Source organism: Ascidiella aspersa, chromosome 4 (genome assembly GCF_963924565.1).
Source record: "Ascidiella aspersa chromosome 4, kaAscAspe10.2, whole genome shotgun sequence".
Lineage (NCBI taxonomy): Eukaryota > Metazoa > Chordata > Ascidiacea > Phlebobranchia > Ascidiidae > Ascidiella > Ascidiella aspersa.
In genome coordinates this window covers 10,552,962-10,575,079 of record NC_139450.1, presented here as the reverse complement: position 1 = coordinate 10,575,079, position 22,118 = coordinate 10,552,962, and the positions used below count along the sequence as shown (strand labels likewise).

Here is a 22,118-nt window from a genome sequence, read left to right as displayed (position 1 = left end):
GTTTTAATTAGGCATTCATGGACACCCTGGACTAGTCCACATACCTCGAAGGGGTCTACAGGCCCCAGTTAAAGTTTCAGAAACCCTAATTGAAAGCGAGACTATTAACAACTAATAAAACCCCTAAACACGTTATTGGTTTGCACAATTTTATAGACCCTGGGTTTAAATGCAAAAAAAAAAACAATTGTTCGATAACCACAAAGCTATGTAAAACAAATTGAAATTCTATTAAATGTTTTATTTGTCCGAGCCGTTAAAATATGTTTGGCTTGTATTAAAACGTTTTTATTCGCCTAATTTTTCTTGCTCGGTCTCGCTTGGCGAGGTAAAATTTAATGATTTTACATGTGATGTGGCACGTTTGCGGTTTTCGCTTTTGCAAATGACAGCTAATCATTGCATCGGTGACATGAATTAACCTGAGGTTTCAAATTCAGCGGAGAACCTAGCGATTTACCTGAATTCCGCAAACCACAGAATGAGGCTGGGAAACTGATTGCTAATCTGACCTTAATGATGTTTTGCAGAGTATAGGCAACTCGCCCGCTCAAAAACAAGTTTAAAAATCGGCACGATATTGTCGTGTTGTGACAGTCAACTTTTTTTAGGCGTCCCAAAAAAACAGAGCTAATTTTGGCCGATTTAATTTCACAAGTCCAGTGAAAATTGTTTATCAATTGAAAGCGATATATATACATTTTTTTGGTTGCTGCTAATGCTTAAAACAAAATTTATTGAATTAACTTTTTTTTAGTTTGCTTGTTTAGCACTGCTTCATCCTGATGACTTCTGGCAATTATTGAAATATAACTTATCATTTTATAATCATTCTTGTGGACAGAAACATATCGGTTTTTAGGCAGAAGAAAAATGTTTACATATTTCATCAAGCAGTCCGGTCTACCGGCGTTAGCGCGAATTTTGACTTCCGAGAAGCACTGACCGACCTTCGAGCCTGAACGTGTTTTTTTTCTCGTTTATGCAACTGTCAGTCTAGCCGCATTTGCCAAGACTGCGTCTTTTGACGATCGCAAATTCCGACGTGGTGCGCCGCACCATCCTATGCCAGTTGCCAAGGTCATGTCAAAGTCGGCTGGTGTGCGCCGGCGCTCGACCAATGGGAAAGCCGGACGTAATTCGGAGTGTCTTGCTGCAAACCTGCAGCCTATCGAAGATGGAATTATGACTAAGGCGCATTTATTACAAGGGTCAAAACAAAGCGCACAAAAAATAAAAGCATATATCATACGATGCCCTTAAACACAACTAAAAATAATAAAACGAAGGAAACATCGCAAACATAACTGTTAAACTAAAATATGCATTCGACTTATTTTCTTGCCCAAAGACAAGTTTGCAAAATTGTAGAGAAGTGTTCGATGCTTGCACATTTGTTGTTATACGAAAAAGCTCATAACACGAAGCGCGAAATCTTAAATATTTGTGAAAGAACATTTTTTGGGGATTTTTTGCAACCTTATAGATGCAAACATATTTTACGTTTCCGCGTATTTATTATGACTTAGTGTGTCAATTCCTTTACGTTTTGCATGATCTAAAGGTGTTTTCACTACGTCTTTGCAAGAAAAATAATTATTTATTAAACGATCAAAACAAAAACTAAAATACAAATTTAACCAAATTATTGCATATAGTTTGTAACACTTTAACTGCGTATTGCGCTTTTCCTTGTATCAACACTTTTATCAGTCCAATTTTAAAAGCATGAGAACTGTGTTAGGTTTCCTTGGTTTTTATGTCTTTTCAACTCTACCAAAGGAGCCATAGGCTCACGGACAGGAGCGGATAGAAGGGGTTCGTGTCATGCTCCCCCAAAACACTGTAGTTTTTTGTTTATTTTTAAATACGTAAATAGAATATTTTTTTAAACTGAAATTTAGCGAAACTGAATTATGTTTCTCGTTTTTCTTAGCGCATTTCGATAATTTTGTTTTCACATAAAGGCGTCGTGCGTTTCATCGCGCCCTCGAAAATAAAAGTTTTGGTAACTTTAACAATATAAAGGTTTTTCGTTTGGTCCAACCCAATACCACCATTGTAAAGTAGTTATTATATTGAAATTAACACCTTTTCAAACCTAAAACTAACAAACCGAAATATTGTGTAGTGTTTTTAGGATTCCTACTTAATAACGCCACGTTAAGACGTCACTTTGTGACTCATCTCTGAAAAAATACCTATGGCCCTTCAAAACATAAAAAATCTGCGCCAGGTCACTGGTACTTTAAAAACTTTCCTTTAACCAAATTTCTTTGTATATTTAATTTTTTAAATTCGCTAAATATTTTTTCGTTTTATCCATGGTTATAAAACTTATTTGGATAAGTATTTATATAGACATGTTTTTCGTCACGATTTTTTAGAAGGTCGACTATAGGCGTAACACGTAAATTTGACTCTTGTTAAGGTACAATGTGGTTGTTTTTGAGGCCTTGTCAAGACGTAATACCTTAGTGACCTTTCGTTAAATGATTTCATACTTTCGCAATTCAAGAAATGAAAATCTTGAATCCGCAGGTTGTCGGTTTTAATCCGGTAACAACGTACAGTTGTATACCGTTTTTAATTAAGGCGTCAGTGCGCGCCTTTTTCGGCGCCTAAATTGTGCGCCTGGTGTTTTTGCTTTGTTGTTGCACCTGCTTTCAACTTTAAGCGGGGCAACGACCAAGGTCCGAAGTTCGCCGACACGTTCGCAACGTATTCGACAATGCATTTGTTTTGGCAACGATATCGTGTTATGTCCCATCACACTTCTGATCCGCTGCTTTGCGATAGGTTAACTGTCAGTCGAGGTTCGCCCTGAATTGACAGCGAGCGAAAGCCGCAGCAAAATGCACGTCCTTGCCGCCGCAACACCTTATGTGGCCTTGCGAGCAAAGTGCTGCGCTGCGTTGACCTTTGGAACCTCCGGACAGAGGCAAATCCGAAAGCAAATCAATCGGCGGTGTGGATATCGGCGAGGATGCGTCGATTTTGTTCGGCCGAACTTGGATCAGGCGAACCAGACGAGCCGTCGCTCAGCAAAAACGTGACACAAGGCGTTCATTTTTAACTTATTCGTTGCCGCGGCTAGTTGCCTGGGGGTTCCAGGGCGGGTTTGCGCGCATAGAGCGGGCCGCGAAGACGCGCCAAAATGTGTCATTGCCGCAGCCTCTCGCTAAATTTAGCGCCAGCGCTTTTCGGAATTGCACGCTATTCGGCGAAATCGCAAATTGCGGAGCTCCTTTCACTCGCCTAACTCCGATTCCGTTTAGCACACGCAGCTCGCCGTCCGCAATGAGATGTAATTACAGGTTAAAAGCGCGAACTCGGCGGCACGAGCGCAACTAAAGGGCAAATTGAGACACTAATAATTCTGTGGCGTGAACTTTGAAAAGGCAGCGAGACTAACTTGAGCCGCAGAGTAGGGGGCGGCCATGTTTGCCTTGAACTGCGCGCTTTACCACAAAATGGTCGATCTTTTGTCGGAAAATATCCCGTAAATATCAAAATATTGCCAAATTTGGGCGATACAAGGGCAAAATTAATGGGCCAAAATGTTATGCAGTTCGGTTGATTGTGATAAATTTCCATCGTTTAAGCTTTTGATACGGCGAAATATATAAATTTAAATATTTACACCTCTAATGTTTACTATCGCCCATTATTTATGACATTTTTTATTAATGTTGTGAACCCTTCAAACCTATAAGGAAATTAACAACCTCTCCCTCGCGAAGTCCATATGTTTAGTATTACATTTCTGAAATGAAACGATAAAACCTATTGCAATTAAGCACATCCTTAACGCGAAAGATTTAGATTATGTACTACTGCAGTTACAGAAAAAATAACCATGACAAATCATTGTATATTTTGCAGTGTTGATAAAATTAACTTTTTTATTAAATTGTTATTGATAAAAAACTCTAAAATATTAAAAATATAATAATATTTAACATCTCAACGTCAGGCTATAATTGAAAGCGTTTATTGTTTTCTTATTTCTTTAAGATACCAGGCTCCATTACAGTTTCATTCAGTAAAACAACCCCGCTACGACACCTACCGGACAAAATAAAATGTATATTAATCCGTGCGGGAACATCAAGGCAAGATAATTTGTTCTCGAAAAATAGTAGGGTAAACTATAAGCATTCGAGAAACACATTTGAAGTGCAACTTTTGAAAAATCTAACTATGCCCATATAAACCTACACTATGATTTATTTATTTGTGTTAATAGAATGGAAATGCATAACAATCACTGTAGGTGTTTAGTCTTTTATTGAAATATGCGTACAGCCGTACGTGCATGCTGCGGTAAAATGTTGTGCCTTCATAATTTTGATGTATTAGATTTTAAACAAAGAAAAGGAGTTTTGTGATAAATGGATAGATTGACTTAAATATAAGTTACTAGTTAATATATAGACGGGGCATGTAACTTTGGACAGGAAAGTCATATAGTCGACGGCTATTCAACTTCAAGACAAACTGTTGCACAAAATACACGCTATTTCCAATTCCACGAGTGGCAATAAACTCCGGACACTTGTTTACTTATTTTCTAACCTGCCATAAGACTGTCATGTCGAAAATTCGCGGCAAGGTTGGATTAGAGCTGGACGTGTGACAGCCAGCGCGGTGCAGCAAACTCCATAATGCGGCACATAAATATGTGCGCAGGGCCTGATGCGCGGATTGCACCGGGCCTGAATGGGGAAATTAGATTGGCGCGCGGCTCACAGTCGCTAAGCGTTCGGGTGCGCGCGAAAAAAGGGTCGCAAGTCCGGTCTGATTTTTACTCAATTTGCAGCCGCACTGTGATGGGCCACCATTTTCCCGCAAGGTGCAGTGTCGGTGGTCCACATCAGCATTTGTGCATTATTATGCGAGCTGTTCGGGCGTCAGAGCCGATGGAGTTTAGTGCAGCAGGGAAATCAGCGGTTATTAGACAGATGTCGAAATAGAACTTTCGCGGTCGGAGGTCAATTGTGTACGGCGAGTTGAAAGACAATTCTTTTTTTACCAATAAGGATCAGAGAAGAATCGCGTTAGCGGAGCCCAAAAGGCCAAGGGTACAAAAGCGATTAAGAACGTGCGGAAAAAATAAGGGCATTTTTACCAGATCGCATAGGCGCTCTTTTAAATTCATTAGGAAAAATGTAATAATTTGGTTCGTTAAACTGATATGATTAGTTTGAAGTTGGTATCAAATAGAGTTTTTTGCAGATACTTGTTTTGATTTTACGAGGACGCGCTTTGATTTTGTCAATTGTACCGCGAGTAAGTTTAATCGCCAATGATTGTTTACACACATTAACAGTTGTTTGTGTGTGTAACGATAATTGGCCCGCGTGTATCTATCAAACGACGTAAAGGCGGTTTGGCGTCACTTGAGTCGTTAACGCGAGACTGTTTGTTCCGCTTTGCAGGCGGGAAATAGCACATCACTCAAAGGTCCGCGTTGCGGCTACAAGCGCATATAGATAGCTCTGATAGAAATAACAAACCCGACGGGAAAACACTGATATCAACAAAACAACTTTGCCGATACGTCGCTGACTGATCGCACACAAACATTCCAGTTTCGTCTGGTTTCGCTCGACCGCAAAGCAAAAGATGGCCGGTCTGATCGTGCCCCCCGGGGCCGGGTCTTCCTGCAACCCCTACCACACGCAAAGTGACGCCTACCCTAGCCGCAGCGTTTCGTCTCTGGTCGAAGCCTACGTCACTCCAAGCTACAGCGCCCGAGACCTTTTCGACGCCCCTTCCACGCTAACTCCGCGGGGCTCCGAAACCGTCCCGGAGAGCTGCACCCAGAACTCGTCGGCCAACAACGTTCTGATGGGACTCACCCCGGCGCTTTTCGGCGGCTCCAACTACGCGAGTCCGTCTTCACTGTCGCCGAGTCAGTACGGCAGTGCCGCCGGCGCATCTTGGACCAATCTGCTGAGCAACGGCCAAGTCGGCGCCGCCTCCAACCAACAGTACCACCCCCAGCAGTTCTCCTACGGCCTGGGCGCGCAGCATCACGGCCTTGACGGCGGCATCGGCGGCGACATGGTCCCGCATTACGCCAGCGCCTGCCCGGAGCTGACAAGTAAGATCAACTCGTCCGTCAGCGGAGGCGGCGGCGTGAGAGGAAGGTCAAAGTGCAACGGCGACACGGCAAAGTGCCAATCGAAAAAGGTTGGTGGTTTTATGGTGTATTGCACGTTCTTGCTCTAGTTTGTTCGTTTTTGACGATGTACTGCGATTTAGAAAATCAAAACAATAACTTCAGGTCTAAAAACAAACGTGACCGAAAATGTTTCATTGTAAATGACGATCGACATGCGATTTTTTTTTATCTAACAGCCTAAACATACATAACTAACATAGCTGTAGTTCTATTGTTTATCGCTCAATTACAACTCTTTGTGTCCACATGAATAATAAATTAATTAATTATTCGTCAATGGCCTGAATTGCATTCATGCGCCTTCTTTACACTTAGGCTATGCGATGAGATGGTTTGTATGAAATCAATAGGCGACATAAATTCGCTTTTTACGCGTGTGAATTTTAATTGTATACATACAGTGACAATAAAATCCCACTCGCAACACACGTTAAAATCATGTGGCTGTTGCTGAACTACAAAGACTATTTCCTAAGCGTACCCTTTGTTATATAACTAAGCAAACAGGAATTTCCCATTTTGTTAAATCACCGCGCCACTTGTCGGCGATATAATCACCCCGAGTTGTAAGATCGCGCGTTGGGACAGGAAACGTATATTACGCTGTAATCCTTGCTCCCGGCGCCGAGCTGTTTTGCCGACCTGGCGTTTTCCGTGTTATGGCCTAATTTTGTGCAGGTGTCGGTTTGTAAGGGCGCCTCAAATCAGCTTTTTAAAGGCTGCGTAATTCGTCTTTAAATTAAGATAGCACCTACAGGTTAATTTAGTGTTTTAAAACGGAGTTTAAAATAATTTGAAAACCCTTCAGATTGCTAAAAACAACCCCTCGCAATTTCTCGTGACCCTACGAAAAAACAGTACTACATTTTTGGTAGAAATGCGTCTCCTGCACTTCAAAGCGTGTAGATGTATAGCCTCATATGTCATATCAAAAGCGGATTTGGCAAACAATCGACCGACTGTCAGTCCTGCGGTTTTGCCGCCATTTTGATTCTACAGCAAAACAAACAGTGGCGTGACGCAAGTAAGACGTCAAAAAATTTGGAGAAGCTTGGACAAATTGAATCGTTTAGGAAAATTTCATATATTACCGTACGGTAAAAACGCACTGCGCCTAAAGACAGTCGGGAACGAGGTTAAACTTTGTGTTGTTTTACTTAAATGATTCTTCAACCCTAGTTTCCCCATCAATGCTGCTATACAACAAAATAATTAATATGTAAGACCACCTTGTTCCTATATTTTATGCCAGGCTGATTAAGACGAACCTTGTAAACATGTTTAATTCATATGTTGGAAGTTTTACATCAAGTTTATATTGCTTACTTTAATAAGTAAATATTGTGACATGTTTTGTTTTAATAAAAATAAGAAACCAAATGTATATTGTCATTCGATATGAGACATGTCGGTTTCTAGGTTTTGTTGCATTAGGGCTGTTGAACGACATCCATTATAAAAGACCTCTAGTGTTAAATTAAAATGGAGTTCTTACTATAGTGTGGTTTAACAAAAACATTTTTTTTCTGATTTCTCTTGAAGAAATGCGGTTGAAGCTAACGTGCCAGATTAAGGTATTTTATCGAAGAATATTTTGTCAGTTATAACGTGGTGATAAAAGTTGGTTGCTAAAACGATTAAGCTGACAACAAAACTTTTCCATAGCAAACGAAAATGTGACTATACGATGACTGTTAACTAGTTTTAATAACAGTCGATTTATAACGAACTATATATATCTGTGATATTACTCGAGAATCCTCACCAAAAGCAACAATGTATTCTGTATAGCTTAATTGGAGTGTTCGCTTTGAGTTTACCCACACACCTACGACGGTTTTCTCTAACCTTACAAAGGCAAAATATATAACGTTCGTTTTGTTTAAGCAGGAAGAGCCCCGTATAAGGCGGCCGATGAACGCTTTCATGTGCTGGGCAAAGACTGAACGTAAGAGGATGGCGGAAGCCTTTCCGGATCACCACAACGCGGAACTCAGCAAGATGTTAGGTAGGCTAAGCAGTCAGATCGCATTGGGCTCTTTACTTTCAATGTTAATAGGGTAGTTGAACTTTGTGCGGACTGTGGAAAATGGGATTGCCATTCCTTTGAAAGGGGCATAGCTGCCGTGTTTTCCCAAATTTGTATGGCAAGCTATTGTAACTATAAAATTATTGTAACTATTGTGTCACGGCTTCTATAGTAACAGGAGTTTTTGCAGCCTAACCACACCCATTTTATTTTATACACGCGGGCTCGCAAGTGCAGTAATCCCTGCTATTTAACGGAATGATTTCTTATCATATGGCGGGGATTTCTAGGCCCCCGATCACCGTAAGATAAAAATACGTGTGTGACTAAGGTTGACGAAACCCTTGGCGATTCGGGAAATTTCGCCGCTAGCAGGAATTTACGAGCTTAAATGCTAATGCGCGAAAGGGCACAAGGAAGTTTCGGTACAGTTTCATCAATACGGAAGCGAGCCCGCCACTGTAAAAACGCGCTAGAGCTAACGGCGAACCAGTATAGAGCATCAGTTTTTTGCCAGCGTTGGCCAAACGCATCACGGACGTTATGAGGAACCCGGCGCACTTATAAAGAGTATTAAATGCAAACCGAACGAAGTTTTATGGTAAAACCGAGGAACATCCCACATTTTGTTGGAAACACGCAGCCGGCGCTACATGCCCGGTGTCTCGTTAATTTTCAACCAGCGCTCGATGTTTTCCGAACCAAATTTTAATGCCGAACGAAAGTTACAGTTTGTGCGCACGTCCGTTGGTTAACTTGTTGTTAATGCGCAGAAAGACCCCCAGTAGGTCACTAAAAGTTGACGGTTTACGCTATTTTAAACCTTCAAACGAATCATACTGGTTTTTCCAAATTGACGCCAGAGACTTGAAAGAACAATTGAAATTCACAATCCCCAAACAAACTTCCAACCAAGAGTAATTAGCCGCCGATATGGTGCCCCCTCATAAAGACGTTTGCGGTCTATTGTTGGCCGTCGGCACGTGACTGACTGTATACGCACAAGCAGTGAAAGCACACACTCAAGCGACCGGCCTCAACTTTTCAGGAAGTCGACGCCACGACGCCTAATATATCCAATAGACGCCATCATGGGTTTGCCGGTTGGCCTGCCTATCGAAACCGTTTGTACTGTGGGTATGGGAGAGCACCCGTCATTATTTGGAAAGACACCCGAGAGCGCTCGAAGGAAATCGCACACCCCCGATCGCTGATGTTTAATTTGGGTACGCCGAGGTTCGTTTAGAGAAAAAGGGCCAAACTTTGTCGAACTTTGCGACGCTCTTTGAACGCTGCGCTGTTTGAATAGAATTGCCTAAAAATGCGCAGAGTTGCTGGCCGAGCGCCTTCGGTAGGCAAAAAAGCAGCAAACGCCCTAAATAACACTTTGTTTACCTTAAAACGCCGAAAATAGGAATCCCTCATAAGGAGCGCTCGTTCGTTGCTAAACCTTTACTATGTTGGAGAAGCGTGAGCTGACGGCAGCCATATCGGTGAGTCATTGCGCTTGATTGGGCCAGCAGCTTGCCAAATAACCACGCAGGGACGAATTAATGCCATGGAGAAGACAAATTCCCCTAATGTAGCGCTACACCGCGACCAGTCTTGTGAGTTGTAAAGGTGAGCGAGCGGTTTGTGCGCCATTAAACTGCACCAGTAAGCGTCAGCAGGATGTTAAGAGCCTTGCACCGCTACTGCTGTGAGCTCGGCTAATTTTCGATTGCGAAGTTATCTAAACCTATAACGCTGGTAAATCACTTGCGAACATGTAACGATTACAATTTGCAGCCCTATAGTCTGCCAATGTAGCTGCACGCATGAAATATAATTTTACGAGTTAACACAATAAAAGCTCCCATAAAAACTTACGATTTATCCTGGGATGGCACTTTTAGGCTATTTTTTTTTTAATCTTTGGGACGTCGCTTTTTATCTTACATGTTTAATTTTTGCTTTTTATCTTACATGTTTAATTTTATTCAATGATTGTATGTGTCGCTTAATGAAAAAATAGCACACATACACACACAAATCCGTTCTCGGCATAACAACTAAACGTTAGCAACCTACCAAATATTACGGAAATTTATATGGTATTTTGTTTAAAAAAAACTTTTGCACTTTGCTTTGTAAATATGTCACGTGCTGCGTGACGTCCGATTTGCCTATGCAAACTTAGAAACGGCGTCATCGCATCAGGCTTAAAGCGTTTCGGGGTACTTATCGCTCGACCAACGAAAGGCCTACGCAGTAACAGTGGTCGACTGGTAGTGACACTTTGTCCGAAATGTAGCCAGAAACGCCAAGCAATTCATCAGTGTATCGTCGGTTTTATAGTTAGCGCATGGGAACTTGGAGTATGTGTACAACACCGTTTGACACATCCCAGTTCAGCCAAACGGGTGTATTTGAATGGGGTGCGTATCACAGCAGCGCAACGCTCGAGGAAAAACACACAAAAAATGTCACAAAAACAATTGCCTTGAGCATAGGCTGTGTGTATGCGTCCGTTTTTTCGATAAACGTTTTGCCCATCCGTGCGCTTCTTTACATGTTTTCTATCTAATTTATCTACATACACATGTGTAACTGTGATTAAGATTTCATTTTTCCACTTTTGCGTACATAGTTGGTTGCGTGACCAAAACTTTGAGTTTAGTGTTGTAAAATTAATTTGTAAGAATATGGTTCCATTTGATGACATTAAATTCATTCACAAACGACAAACGTAATACTGTTATGGTAATTTATTGTTTGGGTCGTTTTTAGGGCTCTGTGGTTGATATTGTTATGCCACAGAAAGGCTTGCCATAAAGGGCTACGCTTATTAGTTTGAGTTGTTCAATATAAACTAAATGAAGTGTTACGGCTATATTATATATAATCCAACATGAATCCTGCAGCGATTTTGATAATGTCATAATGTTATCGGGTTAGAAAACTAAAACATTTGACATTTAAAGTCAGCAAAACAAGTACATATATATATTGTTTGCGTACGCCACAGCGTATGCTGCATAGCCAAATAATCGCAACGCTCGAAATGAAGTTATTCTGGCGTGCAGCGAAATTGCAGTTCTACGGTGGCGCCCAGGTCGAGTGCTGGGAATAGCTCTCCAGGCAGCCCAGAGTTCTCTCTAGGTCTGCTGCCACCTCGCCTGTTGCATCAGCAGCAAATCTAAACGGCGGCGCAACAGATAGGCCTGGCGGCAGGAAACAAGCGCGACCTCAACAATGCGTCGAAAGGAAGACATCATACAAGCAATGCGCTGCGCAAAGATCGAATTTCCAATCTGGGATTGTCTGTTGCCGCCGAGCACACAGCAGCAGGCCCAGAGTCGCAAAGCACGCAGAGTGGCAGCCGATGCTGCTATTGCTTCTGCTGCTTGCTGCTGTTGCTGGCTGCCGGTGATAACCGCCGTTGTTCGGCCCTTGTCAAGCGCCCTATCATTGCCTGTCGATTGGCGTGTTAAATATGCCAACTATACATGAATAGGAGGTTGATGTCCGCTAGTAATCGGCGGCGGCGTGGGACATGTCAGTGTTGCCGCGTTCTACAGTCGGGGATTTTACAGTCAGTGAACAGTCTCGATTCAAATGGGCTCGTGGATGTGTCGGCTTAAAGGGGACATTGTTCTCTGTTTTGCGTCGCCATGAATCACCGCGCGAAGTACGCACATATAAAACGAGATATTCCGTTTAACGTTGCATTTATGTTTCACTGCCAAATCGTCACGGCCACCCGTTTTTCGCAAGTATGACACGCCGAAAAATGTACATCCGCCATTTGCCAGCACTGATGACGCAAACTGCCTTTTGCCACGCGATTTTATTTGCGGTGCTGTAAACTATATTCGTTCCGCTTCTATTATAAGCGAAAGGTCTACGAAGTTGCCTTGCGAGAAATCAAATTAGATTTCTATGCATAAGTTTAAATCACGCATTAAAAATAAAATATTCAAATTCACTTCACGCACCTGACATAGGTATTAAAATGTCGAGTGGTTGTTATTGAACGAACCCATAATGGCATGTTTGCAAACCTGTCACTTTGATTTTCTGGGTTTCCAGATAACCGTGTGTCTCACTCACATCATAACCGTGTGTCTCGCTTCTTAATTTGGCTAAGGCCAGTATTCCTCTTGCTGGCGTATCCCCCGAATGCCAGAATGCAAACGCGACCGCATTCGGGCCATGCAGGTGTGCAGACCGAAATCGCTACGAGACCGCGACCGCAGGCCTTTGATTGACAGCCGCCGCAGATCGGTCGCTCGCGTTTCTCGCCGCCGTTGAATTTTTTTCTTCTCGCGGCAAACTGTTTATTGGAAGGATGAAGCGGGAAATAAATCGCGGACCAGGAAGCGTCGAGATTGCTCGATTGCTTCCCCGAAAAGCGGCCGGGCGCTCGGTTCAACGCGGCAGGACCCAGTTCGCAGAGTCGCGCTCCCTGAAAAGCGCCGTGTGAGTCGCGCGCGCCCCGATCGCGGCTCCGGCTACACTTCGAGGAAAAGGCGGCGATCTGCAAGCGCGCGCGCGTGTGTGCGTGTGCGCGTGCTTGTGCGCGAACGTGTGTGCTTGTGACGTGGGGCCACCTTACGGGGAGTGTCGGGGTAAGGAGACCAACTGACCATTTAAAACCGCCCTTGTTTATACAATTTAAAAAATCTCTAACCGTGCGAAGGAATTTGTTAAACCCAAATGGCGATTTTTGGCTGGACGCTATTTGACGCATTCCTCGCCAACCGTCAGAAAGCGATGTTTTTAGAATTGTTTTCATTTTTATACATCCAACCCGTTCCAAATAAACAATAAAATCAGTTCACACATTTTTTAATTTGAATATAGATCGTGAAAACATATTTAAACGTGCTTTGTTGATATATTCTGCGTATGTAGAAAGCCTTGCTATTACAATCACGCGTCCGTTATCCAAACAGCTTTAGGACCTTACAAATAAACTAAATTTTCACGAAAGTATAAGGGTAGTATACCCTAACTCAAATCAATATACAAAAATTATACGATTTTCTTTACGATATATACCTTATCATCCTTTTATTTCAATTTTTAAGGTAAAAAGTGGAAAGAGATGACGAAAGAAGACAAGCAGCCCTTCATCACCGAAGCGGAAGGTTTAAGAACCAAACACATGAAGGAGCATCCAAATTATAAGTACAGGCCACGACGTAAACCTAAGGTACTTGCTTGTATAAACACCACTTATACGGAAATGTTTAAAAATATTTCTGAAGAAATTATGAGAAAAAATAATTTACTAACCAATGTTATCCTTTTATCGTAGTATATTGTTATTTTTAGAGTTATATACATTTATTGGATATTTGCCAGGGAAAACCATAGCTTCATTAACTATAAGGTTAACTTGTGGAAAATCTACACTGTCGATAACATGACCGCTATATAAACTTAAAACCGCCTGACAGGATTTATTGCAGTAAAAAACACAGGCCCCGTTTCTAAAAAACAACAACTGCTGGTTGTAAAATAGTAAAGGGTTTCGGGAGAGGGGAGGGGGGGGGCTCGCTCGAGGTTGATCGCCCGCTGCTGCAGTTGGCTTATTTCAGTTTCCTGAATTACGCGACGTGAAATTCGACGCGCTATAATCTCCAAACGCGAACCCACGCCTTCGGAATGCGTCTCGCCAAAGCAAGGGCCCGAGTTGTCGCAGAACTCAGAACCTATAATAAATGCTCACGCGGTCTTTTTTCAAGCGCTTGAGACGTGAGTGGGGCACGAAAATTCCATAGATTGATCTCGTTCGTTAGCCGCTTCATTGAGGAAGAAATCTGCTTGCATTGTAGGGAAACTTTCCTTTGCACCTAATTGGGTGTCAGGTCTTTTCTGTTGCCTATATACCCAGGGGTGTTACCTGTAAAAATTACTTTTGTGGCTTTAGCATTCGCTTTTTTGTCCAAAATATATCCGTACAACAGGGTCAGTTGATAACATGCGAAGACTTTCGAAGACTTCCGTAAAAACAGTTTACCTTCTGTGTTTATTGGCATTATTAAGTTACCGTAGTATATTGGTTGACCGCTGTAGTAATTATTGCAATAGGCCTACCCGGTTTAACGCCTAAGTTTGTCCGTTTTCGGTACATTGGAAACACAACCTTAAGCCTGCAATAAAACAAGTATCCAAAATTACCGTGTGTAAAAATGACAAGTTCGTGGTATACGCCAATAACGTGTTGCGGTGCTTTAACATCAATGCGGCGGAGTCCGACTCCGGCCAAAACATAAATCCTAGGCCGGCTTCAGCAAAACGCGCGATTGCGTCGAGTCCCGAGTCTTGCTTCGACTCTACAGCCTGCATTTAATCTATTTCCTTAACTAAAATTAGATGGATATTCAGCAATCCACTCATAGGGTTGTCATATAATTTATCCACCCAAAATACATGGTTGGAAAACAGTACACCATTCGCTATTACACTTTTACAATTTACAGATTTGATAATACGCGTGCGCGTATCGCACTCGGGACTTGGGTAGTTTTACGTAGTCTTACTCCGACTTCAGCAAAACAAATCGACTCCGTTGAGTCCCGAGTCCCTTTGTACGACTCCACATCCCTGGCTCTAATAACTGATTTATATCTCCAAAACAGGACCCGAAGCCAAGAAGAGGTAAAGGCCATCACAGCGAGGAGAAAAACAACCGACAGATTGCCGAATCAAATTATTCGTTGTAAGTTTGTTAACATATGTTTATTGTTTGGCGGATTGATTGTTTTCCCATTGACCAGTGAAATACCGTTAGGCCAATAAAATCAGCTGCTCCCTAAAAATAAGTCATATTTTTAACGATATGCAATGGCTATTAAAATAGCGCATTTTTAGACTTTGTACAGGGAAATACTAAATAAAGAAAGACTAGCTGTAGATATTTAAAGCATATGACGGGCCACTAGTCAACAGGCAAAATTGATGCGGGTTTGACGTTGTTTATTTCGGTTTTAGCATCTTAAACCTATTAAAGTATTCGCACCAACGTGTATAATGCATGCCTGTGACTCATCAACAACGGCGCGATGATTTATAGGTACGGAAATATATCTATTTGTTTCGATACGTAAAATCAGCGCGACTTTCGTTTCCACGTCACGGCATTTCAACGGCGCGTGTCTTTTTTGCGGCAGGTTCCCCAACCCAAGTCATAACCTTGCGTCGGGCAAGCAAGGCCTGGCTCAAACCCACATGTACTCGGGCCGGGATTCGCAAATCGGCGGCGGAAGAAACCAGAGCAACAACAACAGCAGGGTCGACCTGAACAGCAAGGGTTCCACGGCGCGCCCGGCCGCCTCATACTTCGACGACAAGCTAACCTGGCCAATGAGCGATAGCTATTTGCCCGGCGTCAAGTCGTCGCGCTCCGGCGGCGCGATCGGCAGCACGAGCTCGGTTTGCGCCGGCATCGAGGGCCTGTTTTCCGGCGGAATGGATGTCGGCTCGCTGGGGTCAGCTCACAAGCGAGGCTACGCGCCCGGCGACATGTACAGGTCGCTACTAGACGACAAGAGCGCGAGAGCGACGGAATATGACGTCACGTACGACTCGCTGAGCGCGCGATCTATTGCCAACGGCTTCGGATTCGGCAACGCCGGCATCGGAGCAATGTACGACCGCGCTGCGCCCGTCACCACCCTTTCACCGAGCGGCTATGCAACGAACTCTTACCCGTACGAGTGGTCAATGGCCAAGATGGCGACCATGTCCAACCCGTCGCCCGGCTACAACGACTCGAGCCGCTTCTGGGGCCACTTCGACATCCGCTACGACAAGTCGCACTACATGCCGACGAGCAGCGTCGCGCTGACCTCTAACGAGTACTCAAGCAAGACGAGTGGTAAAGGCCAGGTTTTCCAGCCCTACCTACTGGGCAACTACGCCACTTCCACTTACCCAGCCTCGACAAATGCCTACAGCGAGACCGGCGATCAAACGCCCAACACCTACTCCACCACGACGCCGCCTTCGGTTGTCGCAGGAAGCGACGTGGCCAAGCATCATCATGGCGACGCCATCTACAATCCTGACGCCTACCGTAGCAGCTTTGCCACTTACCCGAACCAACAAGAGCAGTTCTACTGCGAGGAAAAGCCAAAGGCCGAAAGTGGACTCTCGCCGGATCCGGCTGCAAGTGAGAACAACGCGCTGGGCCCTTTCGTCAAGCAGGAACTGTCGCCGGCCGAACAGAAGCCGTATCAATCCAGTTTCCCCGGTGCGTACGAGTTGGAAAAAGACTACACTGTTGGTAGCGCTGGAAGGCTTCGCCCAGGCCTCTACGATGCGGCGTCGTCAAACGGCGCCAGCATTTATCAGCGCGAGGGCGGCGACGGCGGCAATTTCTCGCCCGATGAGTCCAAGCGGGCGGGCAGCTGCATGAGCGCGATGTCGCAGGTCGGCTACCCGGTCAACGGCGAGGAGTACGTGCAGCCAAAGGCGGCGGCTGGCATTACCTGCACCCGCATGCCAGAGCACGCGCCCGCCTCACATAGCGAGTACTACTACGGCGAAAGTCCATTGGCGGGTGGCCGAAGCAGCAGCAGCGGTGCAGGCAGCGACAATTCGCTGATGCCGCTGAACCCGGTGAGCGCCGAACAGCCAGAGGCCGATGGCAGTGGTGCCTCGCAAAGCTATCAAACGCCGAACGCGCTCTCCCCAGCGCTCTACAATGACATCCAGTGTTCGCCACAGGAGTCAATCCTGGGACGCGCCACCGTCTCCGGAAGTCCTTCCCTGGTCCAGAGCTACAGTGCCGCTCCGTGTCGCGCCGCGGCCGCGCCTTGATAATCCCAGGAATGTTGCCTTGAAGCCACCAGTGCGAAAACAGCCACATAATGTCAATAGGTCGTGATAGCAAATACTCCTTTTTCAGGCCTCAGGTTGATTTTTTTTATGTAAACCAAACGCGGGATTTTTGCTCACTGGTATTTTGTTCAAAGTAACCGGACGTCGGCGAAGAACCCAGATGTAGTTACCTCGTCCTATCACGCGTTACTGTTGTGCGGCGAAATTCGCCGGTCGATTGCCATTTTGTGTCGACCCGAAAGTCGCCACCGCCACCGCTTGTGTGTATGTCCTCGTGCAATATATTTTTCTTTTATCTGTTCGTGCGTTTAGTGGGAAGACAGGTGTTGTTCATGCCGTAGCAGAGACCCTTACAATCCCGCTCCATTTGCGCCTATTTGCTTTGCTGCCTTCAGACGTATATTCGGAACAGAGCTTTTAAACAGATTTTCGTTAAAGTGCGATCGGCTAAAGTTCACCGCGTGCACCCTGTTTTGCTCTTGATATAACGTTTTACATTACGAAAACTTGCAAACCCTAAAGAGACGCATCCATGCCCTCTTGTGTGGCTTGAATCTTTACATTTGAGGCCAAATCGAATTTTCTATAGTAGCTCTGAACTTATTTTATATTATCCATGCGGTTTCTTTGAGTTAAACTTCTTTTAAGGTCATCTGGCAACTTTTTAAACTGCCAAGCAAGACTCTTTTTTGCGTCAAGCGCTATTGTAATTAGTTTGAACTGAATTATCATAAATCATAAAATTCAACTTCGGGTTTTGAAGCGTTGTTAACAACTGTTTATTCCGCATCCTTGTAAAACCTTTTTTTAACGTCTTTAAAGAAAAGCAACAATTTATTTTACCGGTTTGTACTTTTTTCTATAAGTTGATTTTGTTACTGTATCGGTTGCTGGTTCGCATTCACTCGTTTAAGCAAAGATTCTGAATATGGAGATATGTCCGTGCGTTTTATTTTTTCACTCTCTCATCACTGTATATAAAGTTTGTTGTCCTAATAAACCATTAAGTGGTCGCGATTGACTTCTTTCTGTTTTGATTTCATGTCGTGGCTGCCACTGTAATACAGGCATCATCATCATTTACAATGTTGATCCACAGTGTGTTATAATTTCGACTTGGGCACCTTTGTATTCGATTGGTTCGCTAATTTATTTACCGATCGGGCACCCAGCTTCTTCATACTGCTTTTAAGTCACTGTTTATTTCACTTTTATACGTATAACAATTTTTACTTTATCAATTTCACTGCTAGATCCTACTGAAAAGTAAGTGTACAGTGAATGTCCTTATTGTTGCGCAAACAAACGAGTTTGGTTTTTATTAAATCTTGCATTGTCTTACAGTTTTAGAGATAAACAAAAAAACAATCGTATCGTCGTTTACTAGACGGCTTTCATTGATAAATAGACCTGCTTTGATGCCGATGTTTAATTGTATGTCGATCTTTTAAATAGAACACTCTTGCTTTAAATTGACTTGTGCCTTTCGTGTTTCGTTCGATCGTTTTTTTCCATTTGCAAGCCGTATCCAAGTATATCTAATAATATTAAAAAATAAAATGCTACCAGATGTTTTCCGCCGCACAAACCGGCTGTTTGACTGCTATTATTCCTGTGGCGCACAGTTGCGCGCGTGTTTCGTTTGCTGGATGCGCGATGTTGCTGCTACGTTGAGCTGGCAAAGCGTATATAGCAGGGGCAGGGCGGTGCATGTTTGGCGCGGGCTGGATTTCGCAGGAAGATGTGATCGTATAAAGATGCCTCTGTCATTCAAACACGCCGGGCCGTCAATTTTTTCCGCGAAATTTTCCCCTGCCGCCCCAAAGACAATGCCACGACACTGAATGCGCGCGCCCGCCTGCTACTCTGAAAACTCGCGCCAGCCGAGCCTGGAGGAAAAACGTGTACGAATCGCAGATTGCAGATCGCTGTCCCCAATCACGAACATATCGTACATTTATCTAGGATGTTCGGCCCCGTTTTTCCGCGTAAATGGCCGAACGTTGGGCTGGCTGATAGCTGATGCTCATTGGATTACGCTATAGGTCATCGCGTTCAGTATGGCTCGGCAATCAAATGTGGTGCAGGTTTTCTTTTCTGCCGCTAGGCTTTTAGGCACGCTTCAATCGTGAAACTAACCGATTAGTTGAAATCCGAATCTGTTAGGGGTTTCGTTACTCATAGTCATGGGATCCTAGAAATGATGATTCAAGTGTAACATGTAAGAATTAGTAAAAAAAATCCTAAAACTGCCTAAGTAGGAGAGATTAACATCCCTCCTACAAAAGGCGTTTTTATATGGACTTTAGGGTTTGTCTCTTTAGAACAATTCGAAAACATTTAGGGCTTTTCACATCGCCTGGCGGGAGGGTTACTTGGTGGCAACTTAGTGTGACGTCGTTACCGTTTTAGGTGACCACCTGGACATAGCACCTGTTTGACTTTAACGTTAGTAGGTCAAAACGACTGTGCTATCATTGGGAGTGCCACACTAGCCCAACAATGGCGCGCAAATCCAGCAACTTATTTTCGCGTTCATGCAAATAGTTATACACATGTAAAAGTCGAGCTAGCGCGTAAGTAAAGCGTTATAGGGGGTCAGCAGTTAGATTGAGATTTGAATGCCATATTGGGAAATCGACACTATTGGTTGCGGATACGGCAACCTCGCGTTACTTCGCCAGTTTGACGTCAACAAGACGAGCGTTTTCCTGCAAGCTGACAATATATGTCAGTCCCCCACCCCCGACAGGTTCCTGCTACCACTGCTGCTATAGTTTTGTTGCAGCTTATTTTTTCTGCCTCGAACGGTGGCCAATTCTCTTCAGGCACTCCATCGCCCGTGTGCAAACCTTTCAAGAGCGTTATAAACTCTGTTTATGGGAGCAAGGTAAAGCTGGAAATATCCTTCTGGTATGTTAAGTATACGTGGGGGATCAGTAGGACTGGAGGGGCAACTCACACTCTTTTACTGCGGTTACACTTTTAATCTTTGTGAATTTACATGCTCGGATTTTAAACAACAAAGCGCACATTGGAACGTCGCTAGAGTAAGGGTTTTTATCATAGATTTGCCTTTCGACGATTTATTACAATTTTACAAGCCCAAAATTGGCCAGAATTATTTCTCTAGAAGTAGGAAATTGGACCTCGATTATCAGTGCAAGTTAAGATTTACCAGGGACGAAAATATTGAAGTGCACCAAACAAGTGGTGTTTAACATAAACTTACCTTTTTTCTATTTTATGTAGTGGCAACATTTACTTGGCCAGTGGTTGTCTACCGACTTGTCATTTAAATGCTGTAAGGCAGGGGTGTCCAACCGGCGACCCGTCTGAAGTTTACGTGCGGCCTACCACTTATTCTTACTTTCAGTATAGCCTTTATTTAAAACAATTGTTCCGACCATCATTAAAACGTGTAGAACGCGTAGTATTTGATGCAGGCCAAATCTAATATTGACTATAATCGAGTCCAATGTCGCATTTCAACATCCATCGAACACTTGTGCACCCATCATTGTTAAGCAAAGTGTGTGTTTTCTAAATGTGTGTTTTCGCGGACCGTTTTAAGGAAATATATCAGCCCAAAGGTGCCGTACCATGGCATGATACGGGATGTAAACTCAATTTTTCGCTTGGTGCGATAAAGCTGAGATTTACTTGTATATTTGCGCACGAGTACACTCTTGAAGAGCGGATTTATAAGTTAAGTTGTCTCATGACGTTACGAGATGACATAACTGACGCCGCACCTTTAATTTAATAGGTTTTGCGGACCATCGATTTTTTTAAAATGGTAATACGAAAGGGGGGGGTTGGTCATCCCTGCTCTAAGGTGACGGGAAATATTTCATCTTCTTTTGGATTCCAATTTATGCTCCACTGATTGTCTTCTTAATAGTTTGTTTTGTACGATTAATGTGCAACAAATTAAGTGTACTTTTCTACTTTACGTACAGTTCATATATGCCGTTTCAAATTCGTTTATTGTGACATTACAGTAAACCACTGAGCATAAATGCTAGCAGTGGTGTTGCGAACTAATTGTACTTTGCGAAGGGTGCCGTAAATAAAAAGAAGGTTGAAACCACTGTAATAAGCAATAAACCAAAGTAAGCTGTAGAACATTTTTTTAATATATTCAAGGGTAATTTGGAACTGCAAAAACCGAGCTTCCACCAATATTAGTTCAAAAGTTAAAGCATTCGACGCCTGTGGAGTGATAAGCCTCCTCTGACTGCAGAAGGGCTCACAAGCCAACACGCCTGCATATATTCAACGCATGTCGTCGCCGCTATATAGTCGTGTGGCTGGTTGTCCAAATGTCCTGACATTGGTGTGATTTAGTTGGAATCGTATATAGTGCAGCGTTTCAATAGAATTGTGCTGCGGAAACGATATAGCGCCGTTTGTCCCACCGCCTGCAACAGCAGTTAAAACCGTTCAGTCGCGCTTAATGTCGTAAAGCGTCGTAATCCAACAGCTCACATGCGCTGTACACGTCCTGCACCACATTGAGTCATACGAGGAGGGCGACATAGTCGAACTTCTATACGTGGCACTTGTATCCCGGTCTCACATATCCCCTTGGGAAACGGTAATAGTAATATTTTAACAATTACGATTTGAATCCCCAATTTAAGCATACTTGTTTCCATGCTAACACTGAAAAATGGCAACAATGAGGGTTTTGATGAAGAGCGTGCGGGTTTTGATAAATGAGATGTTATACAAGCTGTTGATAGCAGGCATAGTAGGTCCAATAATTAAATAATCAAAAACAGCCCATCTGGTAATTTTAATTGAGCCTCATGTTTGTTTAGCTATATTAAAAATAAGAAGAAAAATTTTCCCCAAAAATAGCACAGGTTATGACGCCAAATTGATGCAACTGGTATTTTTAATATTACTTTCAGATAAAGGTGGACATGTTTTTGAAACTAATATCCCATCATTCGAATTAAGACTCATTTAAATTAGGATAATGATGATGCTCATATGAGTAAAATATATTTATCCTGAAACATCAGAACCACCAATGTGTTTTCTTTTTGGTTTTCATCT

At 43.3% G+C, this 22,118-nt stretch overlaps 1 protein-coding gene across 1 annotated transcript; it reads left to right on the top strand.

Annotated features, from left to right (window-relative positions):
- Positions 1-5,526: 5,526 nt before the first annotated feature.
- Positions 5,527-18,544, top strand: LOC146147153 (uncharacterized). Its single transcript, XM_083387638.1, has 5 exons — positions 5,527-6,198; positions 8,078-8,198; positions 13,292-13,416; positions 14,849-14,928; positions 15,380-18,544. The coding sequence occupies exons 1-5, from the start codon at positions 5,629-5,631 to the stop codon at positions 17,028-17,030; spliced, it is 2,547 nt and encodes an 848-aa protein (XP_083243764.1). The 5' UTR covers positions 5,527-5,628; the 3' UTR covers positions 17,031-18,544.
- The last annotated feature ends 3,574 nt before the right edge of the window (positions 18,545-22,118 follow it).